This window comes from Alligator mississippiensis, chromosome 1, assembly GCF_030867095.1.
Source record: "Alligator mississippiensis isolate rAllMis1 chromosome 1, rAllMis1, whole genome shotgun sequence".
Taxonomy (NCBI): Eukaryota; Metazoa; Chordata; order Crocodylia; family Alligatoridae; genus Alligator; species Alligator mississippiensis.
The window spans coordinates 77,928,121-77,942,585 of record NC_081824.1 but is presented as its reverse complement, the minus strand read 5'-3'; the positions used below and the strand labels follow the sequence as shown (position 1 = coordinate 77,942,585).

Below are 14,465 nucleotides of genomic sequence, written 5' to 3'. Positions count from 1 at the left end.
CCCCTGCCCTGGGCAGGAGAGAAAAACGACCTAGGTAATTGTCAAGCCTCCTTTTAAAGACCCCCAAGGTAGGAGCCAGCACCACTTCCCTTGGAAGTTGGTTCCAGATCCTAGCCGCCCTGACTGAAGTAGTGCCATCTAATGTCTAGTCTGAACCCACTCTCTAACAACTTATGGCCATTATTCCTTGTTACTCTGGGAGGCGCTTGGGGGAACAAGGTCTCTCCCATTCCCCGCTGGTCCCCCCTAGTAAGTTTATAGACAGCCACCAGGTCCCCCCTCAGCCTTCTCTTGTGAAGGCTGAACAGGTTAAGATCCCGTAGCCTCTCCTTATAGGGTCTGCCCTGCTGTCCCTGGATCATGCGAGTGGCCCTCCTTTGGACGCTCCCAATGCTGTCCACATCCCTCCTGAAGTGCAGTGCCCAGAACTGGACACAGTACTCCAACTGTAGCCTGACCAGTGTCACATAGAGAGGGAGGATCACCTCCTTGGCCCTGCTTGTGATGCATCTGTGGATGCACGACAATGTGCGGTTAGCCCTGCTGACCGTGTCCTCGCATTGTCGGCCCATGTTCATCTTGGAATTGATAATGACTCCAAGGTCTTTCTGCCACTGTGCTTTCGAGAAGAGAGTTCCCCAGCCTGTAGGTATGCTGCTGGCTCTTATTGCCCAAGTGCAGCACCCCACACTTGTCAGTATTGAATCCCATCCTATTCTCATTTGCCCACCTCTGTAACCTTTCCACGTCCAGCTGTATCCTGTCCCTCCCTTCTAGCATGCCCACCTCACCCCAAATCTTGGTGTCGTGTGAATTTAAACAGGGTGATTTTCACCCCCTTGTCCATGTCGCTAATAACGAAAGTGAACAGTGCGGGCCCGAGGACCGAGCCCTGGGACACTCCACTGCTCACATCCCTCCAGGTCGAATATGATCCATCCACCACCACTCTCTGAGTGCGACCGCTCAGCCAATTTGCAATCCATCTGACTATGTAGGCATCAATGCCAGTCACCTAGCTTTTTAATGAGAATGGGGTGGGGTCAAAGGCCTTCCTGAAGTCCACCGCAACACCTGCGTTCAATGATTTTGTGACCTGATCGTAGAAGGCAATCAGGTTGGTCTGACAGGACCTGCCCCTAATGAAACCATGCTGGTTTCCCCTGAGCATCATCCCCGCTGCTGACCCTTCACAGATGTACTCCTTGATAATCTTCTCAAAGAGCTTCCCCGGGATCAAAGTAAGACTAACGGGCCTATAGTTACCCAGGTCCTCCCTCCTCCCTTTTTTGAAGATGGAGACCACATTGGCCTTCTTCCAGTCATCCAGCACCTGACCAGAGCACCATGAGTGCTCATAAAGCCAAGCTGGGGCCCCACAATAACCCCTGCCAATTCCCTCAAAACCCTGGGGTGGAGAACATCTGGACCTCCTGATTTGAACACGTCCAGCCCCTCTAGAAGTTCCTTAACTCGGTCCTCCCTGACCCTAGGCCTGGCAGAGTCTCTCCTGAGTCCGTCCTGAATCTCGGTGGGGGAGTCCCAGTCCCTGCACAAGAAAATGGAGGTAAAGAAATTGTTAAAATGGTCTGCTTTTTTCTCTAGTGCAACCGCCAGATTGCCTGGCATATCATGCAGGGTCCCCACATTACCCGGTGCCTTCTTCATACTCCCTGTGTATTTAAAAAAGGACTTTTTGTTGTCCTTGATCCTTGATGCTAGCCCTAGTTCCATATATGCCTTAGCTTTCCTAACAGCCCCCTACAGACCTGAGCGATGGAGGTATACTCCTCTTTGGTGATAGCCCCTCCCTTCCACTGGGTGTACGCCTCCTTTTTGGCAATCAGGCATTCTCGAATGCCCTTGGTGAGCCTGGGGGGCTTTTGAGCACTCTTGCCCTCTTTGATTCTCATTGGGATTGTCACCCCTTGACTCTGAGTATCGTCTCCTTAAGGAATGACCACTCATCTTGGGCACCCAGTTCCCCTACTCTCCAGGACCCCAGTGCCTCTCCTACCAATCTCCTCAACTCAGTGAAGTTGGCCCTCTTGAAGTCAAGGGCTACTGCCTTGCTGCAGGCCCTTGACACCCTGCGCTGGATGGTGAATTCCAGCAGGCGATGATCACTGTCATCCAGGTGGTTAAGAATCTGGAGTCCCCTCACCAGGTCGTTGCCTGTGGCCAGGACCAGGTCCAGCAGGGCATTTCCCCTGGTGGGAATGTGCACCTCCTAAGTTAAGTGGAGGTCCTGTATCTCGGCAAGAAAGTTTGTTTAATTCCTTTTGACACTGGGGAGAATGCACACTCTAGGTACTCAACCTCCATACTAAAACAAAACAACAAGGATATTGGACAAATTCAACACAAATCATAGAAAGATCACTACTTGAATATAGCAGCACAGGGGTCTCCCAGACATCCCTCAGAGAGATGCTATTATTGCTGTGCAGACAATAACACATTATAGTGTATTGAGCCACTGGACTTCCAGTAGTCTGATACACTGCCTTGAATTATGATATCTCTCGTTGCTCATCGCAAAGTTCCTGCTTTGAGCTGGTTCAAATTCCTGCCTTTTACAGTAACAATAGAAGTAAAGAGGATGAATCTATTACATAGTATATTTGACTACTCAAACTGAAATTCTCAGGATAATCGCTCATGCTTAAGATAATTTTGTATGTACTGATGTGTTTGTGACCCAAATGAACAAATTAGCAGTTTCAGTTTTGTAATAAGGTTATAGGTGGAGATCACCTATCTGTAGAGGAGAATTTTCCAAACAGAATATTGGATTACACTAGTTTAAATTTTTTGGTAATTGACTCCCTGAATCTTGATAGGCTCTTCTCCACAACTTTCCAGTCTCCTTTTCTAACAGACACTTCACATTCCTTTCTCCATTTCCACCTTTCTATTTCCTTTTCATTTTGGAAGTTGTTAGATATGGCATTGTCTCTGAGAAGCAATCCAGGTGGATAAAAATAAAGTTTTTTTTAATAAAAAAATACCAATCAGATTTTTTTAAGATGATTTTTTAAAAATAAACCAATATAAGGATACTTTTAATTTAAAATATGTTGAAGCTCAGAGATGTCATAATAGAATAGTGATTATAACTTCTAATTATATACTATTTGAGACCATATATTTATGTAATCTTTTTAGAAAAGTTTTATAAATAGGTCACAACAGGACATGGACTATACTAGGGGTCCAATCTTATGGGGTTCCCAGAGGCTCCTCTGTAGATTAGTAAAGATTAAAGAAAACCACTTGACCCAATGAGACTCAGTGCTCAGTCTAGAGGATCCCATGAAGCATCTCTGTGATGCTTAGTTTCAGTTTTCAAACTGTGGATTTGTGTTTCCAGAGATAATATCCTTCCTAACAGCAGTATATGGAAATGAGAAATAAGATACCAGATTACCTACCCATTAGCCGTATTGTCTCTCTGGAAGGTTATGTACACAGAATCGAGCCGTTCCCTCTCTCTAAAAGTGCAAAGTTTAAAGTTAAATGAATAGATGATTGTTGTGGGTGGAGTAGATCTGGGCAAGGAGGGAGGGGCAGTAGAAGCAAGAGAGAAACATGTTGAGCAGAATAGTCCAGAAGCCTTGAGGGATAACTTTAGGAAGACTTTAGGAAAAGTCTAGACTTTAGGAAAGCTGATCTCATTGCACTCAGGCGATTAGTCAAGGAAGCACTGCAGAGTAGGAGTTTTGATGGGATGGGTGCCCAAGAAGGGTGGCTGTGCCTAAAGGAAACGATCCTTTGGGCACAAAGCAAGACGATCCCCGAGCGAGGCAAAAGAGGGAAAGGGGCCAGGAGGCTTCCATGGCTGACCAGAGAAATCCAGGGCAGCCTAAGGGCCAAAAGGGGAGCACATAAAAAGTGGAAAAAGGGTGAGATCACTAAAGATGAATATACCTCCTCTGCTCGTGCTTGTAGGGAGGCAGTTAGGCGGGCCAAAGCTACCATGGAGCTGAGGATGGCAACCCAAGTAAAGGACAACAAGAAATTGTTTTTTTAGATATATTGGGAGTAAAAAGAAGGCCCAGGGAGGAATAGGACCCCTGCTAAATGGGCAGCAGCAATTGGTGACAGATAGAGGGGACAAGGCTGAACTCCTCAACGAGTTCTTTGCCTCAGTGTTCCTAAGCGAGGGGCACGACAAGTCTCTCACTGGGGTTGTAGAGAGGCAGCAGCAAGGCGCCAGACTTCCATGCGTAGACCCTGAGGTGGTGCAGAGTCATTTGGAAGAACTGGATGCCTTTAAGTCGGCAGGCCCGGATGGGCTCCATCCGAGGGTGCTGAAGGCACTGGCCGACGTCATTGCAGAGCCACTGGCGGGAATATTCAAATGCTCGTGGCGCACGGGCCAAGTCCCGGAGGACTGGAAAAGGGCTAACGTGGTCCCCATTTTCAAAAAGGGGAGGAAGGAGGACCCGGGCAACTATAGGCCGGTCAGTCTCACCTCCATCCTTGGTAAAGTATTTGAAAAAATTATCAAGGCTCACATTTGTGAGAGCCCGGCAGGGCAAATTATGCTGAGGGGAAACCAGCATGGGTTTGTGGCGGGCAGATCGTGCCTGACCAACCTAGTCTCTTTCTATGACCAGGTTACGAAACGCCTGGACACAGGAGGAGGGGTGGATGTCGTATACCTGGACTTCAGGAAGGCCTTCGATACGGTATCCCACCCCATACTGGTGAACAAATTAAGAGGCTGTGATGTGGATGACTGCACAGTTCGGTGGGTGGCGAATTGGCTAGAGGGTCGCACCCAAAGAGTCGTGGTAGATGGGTCGGTCTCGACCTGGAAGGGTGTGGGTAGTGGGGTCCCGCAGGGTTCGGTCCTTGGACCGATACTCTTTAATGTCTTCATCAGCGACTTGGACGTGGGAGTGAAATGTACTCTGTCCAAGTTTGCAGATGACACAAAGCTATGGGGAGAAGTGGACACGCCGGAGGGCAGGGAACAGCTGCAGGCAGACCTGGATAGGCTGGACAAGTGGGCAGAAAACAACAGGATGCAGTTCAACAAGGAGAAATGCAAAGTGCTGCACCTAGGGAGGAAAAATGTCCAGCACACCTACAGCCTAGGGAATGACCTGCTGGGTGGCAAGGAGGTGGAAAGGGATCTTGGAGTCCTAGTGGACTCCAAGTTGAACATGAGCCGGCAGTGTGACGAAGCCATCAGAAAAGCCAATGGCACTTTATCGTGCATCAGCAGATGCATGACAAATAGGTCCAGGGAGGTGATACTTCCCCTCTATCGGGCGCTGGTCAGACCGCAGTTGGAGTACTGCGTGCAATTCTGGGCGCCGCACTTCAAGAAGGATGCGGATAACCTGGAGAGGGTACAACGAAGGGCAACTCGTATGGTCAAGGGCCTGCAGACCAAGCCCTACGAGGAGAGACTAGTGAAACTGGACCTTTTCAGCCTCCGCAAGAGAAGGTTGAGAGGCAACCTTGTGGCTGCCTATAAGTTCATCACGGGGGCACAGAAGGGAATTGGTGAGGATTTATTCACCAAGGCGCCCCCGGGGGTTACAAGAAACAATGGCCACAAGCTAGCAGAGAGCAGATTTAGACTGGACATTAGGAAGAACTTCTTCACAGTTCGAGTGGCCAAGGTCTGGAACGGGCTCCCAAGGGAGGTGGTGCTCTCCCCTACCCTGGGGGTCTTCAAGAGGAGGTTAGACGAGTATCTAGCTGGGGTCATTTAGACCCAGCACTCTTTCCTGCTTATGCAGGGGGTCGGACTTGATGATCTATTGAGGTCCCTTCCGACCCTAACATCTATGAATAAGTCTATGAATAAGTCTATGAATAAATTTCTGGGTATAGCCTCTCCATTGATTTGAGATCTAGCAAGGAAATGGTATGGTAGAAGGCAAAACCTATCATGGCAATAATTAGAAATTCAAAAATACATATGCTTGTTTTTTTAAAAACAATTATACATGTTGTTGAAGAAAAATATTGGAAATACGTAAGCTTGTTTTAGTGGAATAAAACAATTTTTAAATGTTTGTTGTTTTTAGTGACTATTGTTATTGTCCTCGTAATACAGCATAGTAAAAATATGCCCCAAATATCCATGATTACCCTAGTGAATTGAAGATAGTTCACCTCCCAATGACTTCGCAAGTATCCGCTTCAATTAGCTTTGGTAAATAAAATAACCAAATAATAATTTAGTTTTCTGATGTAGCTGCAAAATTAATCTGAAAAATATCAAAATAAATCACTGCTTTGAAACATATAGTGTGTACCTTCCAAAAATGAAACCTACATCTATCCCTGAGTTGTGAATAATATGTATTACTGCTATATCAAACAATAAGAATGCACTTTTTGTCAAAAGCTGTTATTAAATTAGGGTTTCCTGACAAATGATTTAAATCGTGATTTAAGTAATGATTTGAATCAAATCCACCCTGGAGGTGCAATCCCTTAGTTTCTTTTCTACAACTATTCTACGGGAAGTGCTTTTGGGGCATGGTTGCACCTCTCTTGCATACCTCTTAACGTATGCTCTTCTGATAGTAACACAGAGGTGGACCAATGGTTTCTCTGTGTAATTCTACTGTTGTGTTTCTTAAGACTTAGTAACTGCCCTGTGTTCTTCAGATACTGTGCTTCTGGAAACAAGAAAATCTTAAATTTCAGAAATATGTAGTTATTCTGGAGCTGGAGTCATCAAGAAGTCCCATAGTTCTGCAGGGTTGGGAAAGGGCAACCAAGTCCTTCAGAAAGATTATTGGGTCCCAGGCTACCACCCACCAAAAGGTAGAGGTTGTTAAAGATGCAACTTGCCAAAGATTGTAAGAGAGTTCATTCTATAACTGAGCAAAAGACTTATGCTTGTTTTTTGTCAGACCAGGTTCATGTAGTCTTCATTTGAATTCAGCAGATGGGCTGGCTGACTAGATTGGCTGAAAATGCAAAAAGCTGCATAGAACTGAGTTGCATAACTATGATTCATAAATGTATAAAAATAATGTAAAACTTTGTTTTTGTTTCCACGTGCTTTGTTCTGAGATTGAAGACTCATTTAACTGCACTGGGGTGGGGGGCTACATGTTAGGATATGTACACCAATATTTCCATGCATCTGTCTCCTTATTGATGTATAGTTTTATTAGATAATATTTTCATTTTTGCAAGGAATTGCACTTTTGTGTGTGCTTAATGTAGAAAAGAACTGTTAGCTGAACGGAAATTATAACTGTGGTGGTACTGTTACAGATACTAATGGATCGGATAACTCCATCCCAATGGCCTATCTTACACTAGATCATCAGTTGCAGGTAATAAATATATGCTTTATTAGATTCTGAAATTTTAATTCATTTCAAATTATTCTAGAAGTGATGATATTGTTACTGACTGCAATTTTTTTGTGCTTATTTATGTACGTTTTTATTTTTGGCGTAACTTTTGAACATGGCTAAAAAAAATTCTGCAATCCGAGATTGCTTGACTCAGATTTGATCAAGCTATTAAAAACAAGTTCAGGGAAATATGATCTTTTAAACCAATTGAAATCTTCATTTAACCATCTGAATAAGAAATCATTTGTTTGAGGTCATAGATTCAAATTGCTGTATTCTCATTCAAACTTTATTTGCTCTGTGGATGGTCAAACAGTACTCTAGTCATCATCCCTTGAAAGAGAATGTGTTAGAGCAGTAAACGTAGATTTTTCAGTCTGAGTCAACTTTGGCAACAGTGCATTGAGATTTTTCCAGGGTATGGTTTAACACTTATTTTTAAAAGCTTAGTAGTTTCTGAACCCTGGTAGAATGTCTGTAATTATTTATAACACACTATTTATTGAGATATCAGTTGATTAGTTTTTAACATGTCTGATTTATTTTCAGCCTCTAGCACCATGCCCAAACTCCAAAGAATCTATGGCTGTGTTTGAACAGCACTGTAAAATGGCACAAGAATATATGAAAGTTCAAACAGAAATTGCATTGTTGTTGCAGCGAAAGTAAGTAAAACGTTGTGAACTTTTCTGACCTCATACTTTCAGATTCCTTGTCCACTACAATAAACCTTGCAACCAGTTGATTTCTTTTAATGCAGTAACATCTTATAGAGAAAAGTTAGTCATTCACAAATTTATGATCTCTTTGAAAAATAATATTTCAAGCTTTTGAACATAAAGCTACTACTTGTAGCTACTACAAGTAGTTGAGAGATTTCAGTCTCACAATTTTGTCACATCCCTTCATGACAGCCTGTAAAAACTGTTTACTTTTGTTTTATGTCCTTGTAAGGCATCATGCAGTTTAAGTTCACATAATACTTGACCTAGCAGTTTATTTACATTTTTAAGGCTTAATTTGTACTTATTTGGGCAATGTATTTTAGCACAGTGGCTAATTACCAGGTGTTTCACAGTTTGGCAACTGTTTTTGGGTTGTACTCTAGCATCTAAATGCTATATATACTGAGAAAGCACAATGTACTTCTCAGGGCTGCTTTCCCATGGATTTAAGCCATAATCCAGAAAAGTACTGAAGCACATGCTTGCCTTTAAGCACTAGTGATGTCAGTAGGACTCTTAACATGTTTGAAGTTTAAGCATGTGCTCAAGTGCATTGCTTGGTAAAGGCCAAAGTGATTGCTGGATCAGAGCTGCATCCTGCAATATATCCCCTTGTGTTCTGCCTTCCCTCACTCTTGGCTCCTGACAATTTCTTGATGATGGGGAAGCAGCAGTGAAAGGTCACATGTACCAAGAAGTGGTGGAAGTGCAACTGTGAGCAACTGGCCCACTGCCACCCAGTGTCCAAGGAAATGCAGGCAGGCAGTGTGAGGCTCTCAGTCCTCTTAAAGAGCAGAGTGTCTTTTGGTTTTTCTTTGGTGTGGCCTACACAGAAAACCAGAGGCATCTGTGACACTTATGTGGAGGCAGCAGGAGCAGCACTCTGTAATGAGGCTTCTGCTTTGACAATTGGAGAAAAGGAAGAAATATGGTAACTCAGTTAATTTTCACATTCGCAATCCGAGGACAAGATTTCTCATATATTGATTGGTCCCTGGGGCTGTCACTTAAAACTAGGCTGTGTTGGGATTAACATATTTATGGGGGGGAAGGCGTTAAATAGTATTGTTTCTGCACGTTCTTAAAGTATGGGCTGTGAAATGAGTGTTACTAATTGCATGTTTTGGTTCTTGTCCTATATATAAAGTACAGTTTTATTCAGTTCCCCTTCGTTTCCAGGCAATGTGATCATGCAGTTCTTCTATTCTTATCAATACAAGTGAAATTCCTTTCTTTTACCAATAATAAAACTATCCATATATATTTTAAAAATATAATGATATGTGTGTGTGAATAATACCATGTCTTAATTGTTGATGAGGCAGATAAAATGTTATGGCGCATCTGTATTTTGTTTACTGGAAACTAGTATATTAACTTTGTTCTTTACCATTTTGTTGCTAAACATTGCTGGCAAATTTGTCCTCCCATCACCTCATAAACCAGGGGTGGCCAACCTGGACCTGTGCTGCAGGCAGTGTCTGTGCGGCACATTGGGTAGGGATAGAGGAACTCAGTGACAGGGCAGGGAGCAGAAAACAGAGCAGGAGATCAGGCGGGGGAAAGTGACTAGAATGGCACTTGAGGAAATCAGGGGGCATTCGTGGCATGCCTGCCAAAAGGTTTTCCCCCCACCATAAGCAATTAGAAAAAAAAAGGCATTCTAGTTAGCTTGTTAAAAAACTATTTTGTAAAACCAGTTTGTAATAACTATTCATGTTTATTTGCTCCTCTAAAAATAGTTGCTGGAAAACATATTGAATGCTTACTGCATCAATTAACTGAGAAGACAGTTGTGAAAATAGTCTGCCTGACTCTTGTTTCCACTATTTTAACAAGAGAGTTGCTTAAAATAGAAAACTGGCTGTTTTGAGAGATGTGAAAAATTCCAAGAGTTAGTTTATAGTTTTTCCAGAACATAATAAAATTTCTGCTATATGATTGCATTTGTTCTTGCTACAATGGTTTTTTCTATCTAGCACTGTAACATTTAACAGCCTCTCTTCTTGTCAGAATAAAATTTAAAAATATAGTTAAATATGTAATATACTTATGGTAATTTTTGTACAGTTGCACTATACTATTGCATTTTAAAAGCCATTATAAAAAGCATGACTTTAGAAGCAGACAATTATGCTCTGCAGCTTTGAATGACTGTGGCTATGATTTAAGAGTAAATATTTCCCCTGTATGTTAAGTTACAAATTGGTAGGATTTTGTCATATTACTTCATGTTTTTCATGAAGATATAATGATAAATCAAATACAAATTTTAATTTGATTAAAAGTGAAAATATAGGGCAGAGGCTAAACACATAAGCAAGTAGATATGAATGGTATTTGTTCTCCATAGCATTTTAATGCTATCCTTTCTTATTATTATTATTTTTAGACAAGAACTAATAGCAGAACTGGACCAGGATGAAAAAGACCAGCAAAACACATCCCGTCTGGTACAAGAACATAAAAAGCTGTTAGATGAAAACAAAAGTCTTTCAACATACTACCAGCAATGCAAAAAACAATTAGAGGTCATCAGAAATCAGCAACAAAAGCGGCAAGGCACATCATGATTCACTGGGACCTTTCTAATGAAAAATATGCACACAAAAGACTGTTTTTTTTATTATTCCTTAGTTTGACAACTGATGAGTGTTAGCTTCTTGGTGTGTTCTGAATGCCTATATTTGTCTGCTACACTTAAAACATCATTTAATTTTCCTTTTCCTATGGTGGACATTCAGTTCAACAGGTTAATCAAATAAGGTGGGAGAAAATTGACTTGAGTTAATCAATGGCACTCAAGTTAAAGCAAATACAGTGAACTGTGGCTGTATGCATGTTTCTTGTGTGAAGGCTAGCCTAACAGATGTTAAAGTGGCTGCTAAATTATAAGATCTTATTTTTAATTTTTGGTGTTATCTCAATAAGAGCAAAACACAAACTCTTCTGGTTTAGAATGGTTTTGTTCTTGTGTCTCATCTCAAGAAAATTTACGATGACAGTCATTTTCAGGATTTAAACATGTACCATAGTGCAGAGATGATGTTGTTTGACCAATAATTCATGATGCATTAGTGAGACATTTTACCTTTAGGGTTGATGCATTTTTCCAGATGGAAAATATTAATCAAACTGATGCCAGCATTGGTTCAGAACTTGATGACCCTGCATTTTGACTGAAATGTTTCTTGTAATCTTGCATTCATAAAATATTTGAAGTAAAAGATTATTTTCTTTACTTTCATGTGGGGGGGGATGATGTTCAGGGCGTGGCATGCAGTTTTATTTAATCATACTGAGCAAAAAGTATTGTGATTCATTGGGTAAAAAGGTCTCGTATAAAAGAAACCAATCAGAATGTATACAAATGCGTGTTGAAGCTTAACGCTTTTGTGCCTGTATCATTATTTTCAGAAAGATATTCAGAAAGCAAATGAACATAAAGGTTATAGAATCATTCCCTCTATAATAGTTATTGGGATATTTTTTTACAATCTATTTGAAACACTGAAAAATATGGCAGCATTCACCATAGATGTAAATCAGTTTGTTTTCAGTAAGGAACTGGAGGCTGCTGAGAGAATTTTATTTATTTTAAATACAAAATCTTGTATTGGAGCCAGGAATGCAGATGGAGGAAGCTGGCGTAAGAAAATGAGAGAATTTACTTAGGTCTGAATCAGGAATCTTAGTTATTCCAGTCATTTGATCACAGTTCAAAGCAAGCCCATCATAGTATGCCTGCTGTCCTTACTAATAACAGAAGCGTTGCATATAACTAACTCAAAGCATGAAATGGTCAGTATCTTTAATAGTTGTGATTATGTTGGCAGAAATAACGACTGTTTACAGTAAAAAATGCTTATTTAGATTATTTCATCTGGTAGAAAAATGAGGATTTTTTTCATAGTCATAACTTATTTCTTAAATAAGCTGTTGGTGGTTTTTAGTAGCATTAATATTTTGTAATGAGAAAATAGAAAATGAAAATTTAGATGCTGTGTCCTCAAAATACCAGAGATGATATAAACATTTGATTATTTAATCATTGTGCTTTATTTCAAATGAGTAATTATTGCAAGGGCCCGCCCGTTAGGTGAACTTAACAGGATATTAGTAGTAACAAACCTTGCAATTTTCCTCTTCCCCTCTTCTATCTAATAAACTTTGATATTACTGTGCAAGTAATTAAAAATATCAAGGATGAAAGATAATTTACTGAATGGCTTCATTCTGACTTCAAAATAAATCTATTATTGACAATCGTTTAGGAGTTAAAGCCCTTCCTTCATTTTATTTAAATAAAAGAAGGGTTATCATTCCCGAAACCTTAGCAGATAATTTGATTAGTTAGCTGAAACTGATATTGGGATCAACTTAAGGGCACACATATTTATAGCAAAATGTAATTGGCAAAGAAAATAACTGTAGTATTAGGAATAGCACAAGTTATCCAAAGCATTGCTCTTTGCATACATCTGTCCATCTACCAAAATGGACACTGTCAGTGTTCAGCAGCTTTCTTAATGTGTTTAAGCATGAAGTAGAGCAGCATAAATACTAATGGTTGACTTCACATGCATGGTTAATAATTAGAAAAAGAAAATTGTTTCCCAGGACAGTTACTGGGGTTTTGCGGTGTCATAGTATGTTTTAAAGAAAACTCAACAGTACTAATACTTCATGTGCGAAGTCACTTTGTGGCAAAGTTTGATTAATGGAAGTGAAAGCAATGCTAAAATCATTTAAGGGTACATAATATGAAAGTCTAATTTTACAGTTGCTTATAACTTCTTAAGTTTACATTTAAAAAGGGTCTTGGATCATAAGTACTGTACATTTACTGTACACTATGGAATTCAGCTCTATTAAATATTTAGATTGTATTGCCAATCTAACTAATTTACAGAAGGGAATATCTGCTTTCCAGCCCTTCCTCTTCAAATTCCACCAAAAATTGAAACTATTAACCCTTCTTTGTTAGTGAAGTGTTCTCTGGGAGCAAGATGCATATACACCCATCATAGAAAATCTAACGGACTTTCTAATGGCAATCTGTGCTAAGCAGAATTAGCAGTTTAACGTCGAGTGACTTTAGCATTTTCAAAAGCTCTTGTTTTGAAGTTGTTTACAAATGTACTTTTATCTTTCTGCTTAAACTATTTTGGAGTGTTCAGGAACTATTTCAGGTCCTCTTCTATTCAGTTAAAGCTACCCCTCTGATCATGGAGGTGAAACATCTAGTTTTGTCCAGGCACTGCCTTTTCATTCTCAAAACAGTAACAGGCTCTGCTTTTGGTTAATGTTTTGTGTAAAATATTGTGTAATGAAAGTATGCTTCTGTATACTGTGCTGTTCTACCAAAAATGCTTTTTTTTAGGCTTTATTTTTTTTTGATGAAAAGTTGAAGATTGTAATTCAAAACTTGTACATAAAATGGTGAATGATTTCATATGATCTAGGAATGAGCAGTGTGGCTTTCTGCTACAGGGGTGTATTACACTACCAGGAATATAATTAATAAAAGTGAGAGATTTTAACCAAGTTGTAATACTCTGACACTTGCCAGGGCAGCCCAGATCTGTGAAGGAATTCCCCTCTCCACACCCCTATCAGGGTAGGAGACGGCTTTTGAGCAGTTGTTCTCGCCATCAAAAGAAATTGCTTGTGTTCTTGATGTTCCCTTGGTGGCATATAGAGGTACAGCTGTGGACAAGCAGTTCCTGTAAGCTCCATATTGGGAAACAAAGAACCTTGTGCTTTCAATATTCATGCTCCCTCTTCTTCACCATTGAATCTTCCCTTAACAATCCTGTTTCATAGATATTTACCTTGTTCTGTTACTATCACACTCCTTTCCTTCCCTTTTGTAAGAAGCTTCAGCAGAGCTATGTAGATAGTCTTCAGTAAATCCAATGAAAATCATCTCTGGGTAACACAGGCCATTTGTACATGTGTTCACCACTTTCTAATCCATGTCAACTGATTTGCATTACCCAGTTTGAATCTAATTTCAATTTGAATTAAGGGTTAATAGATAATCATTGACCATCATCCCCTTAACAGACCCAATTTGCAGCCTCTATGTATGGGCTTATGGTTGGAAGTAATTAGGAGGCAATAATAAGCCTTTTAAAGCACTGCTACATTGTTATGAACCTAGTGAGAGATAAAGTGCTGTTCCAGAAGCCTTAACAGATGCAGTTGACCTCAGTGTTGATGACCATCTCAGCGAACTTGTTGGGGGGAGGGGGCAAGGGGGCTTGCCCCTTTCTTCACAGACCGGTAGTCTGCGTGCTTGGACAGGGCTCTGGGTGTCATTGGCACATTTGACTTTGTAAAGGTGTTACTTTGTGCCTGATAGCCTGTGTGGTGTTGCAGAAACTCAACTGAG

The 14,465-nt window shown here is 40.8% G+C and overlaps 1 protein-coding gene across 7 annotated transcripts in view; it reads left to right on the top strand.

Moving 5' to 3' along the window:
• The window catches only part of MAP3K7 (mitogen-activated protein kinase kinase kinase 7), a 72,361-nt gene extending 58,750 nt beyond the window's left edge, over positions 1–13,611 (top strand). For all 7 annotated transcript variants that reach the window (XM_059732089.1, XM_059732085.1, XM_059732099.1 and 4 more), the window contains 3 exons: positions 7,258–7,319; positions 7,893–8,008; positions 10,461–13,611. In XM_059732089.1, the coding sequence (XP_059588072.1) occupies positions 7,258–7,319; positions 7,893–8,008; positions 10,461–10,641 (359 nt within the window). In that variant the 3' untranslated portion in view covers positions 10,642–13,611. The remainder of the gene's footprint in view (positions 1–7,257; positions 7,320–7,892; positions 8,009–10,460) is intronic.
• Positions 13,612–14,465: the final 854 nt, after the last annotated feature.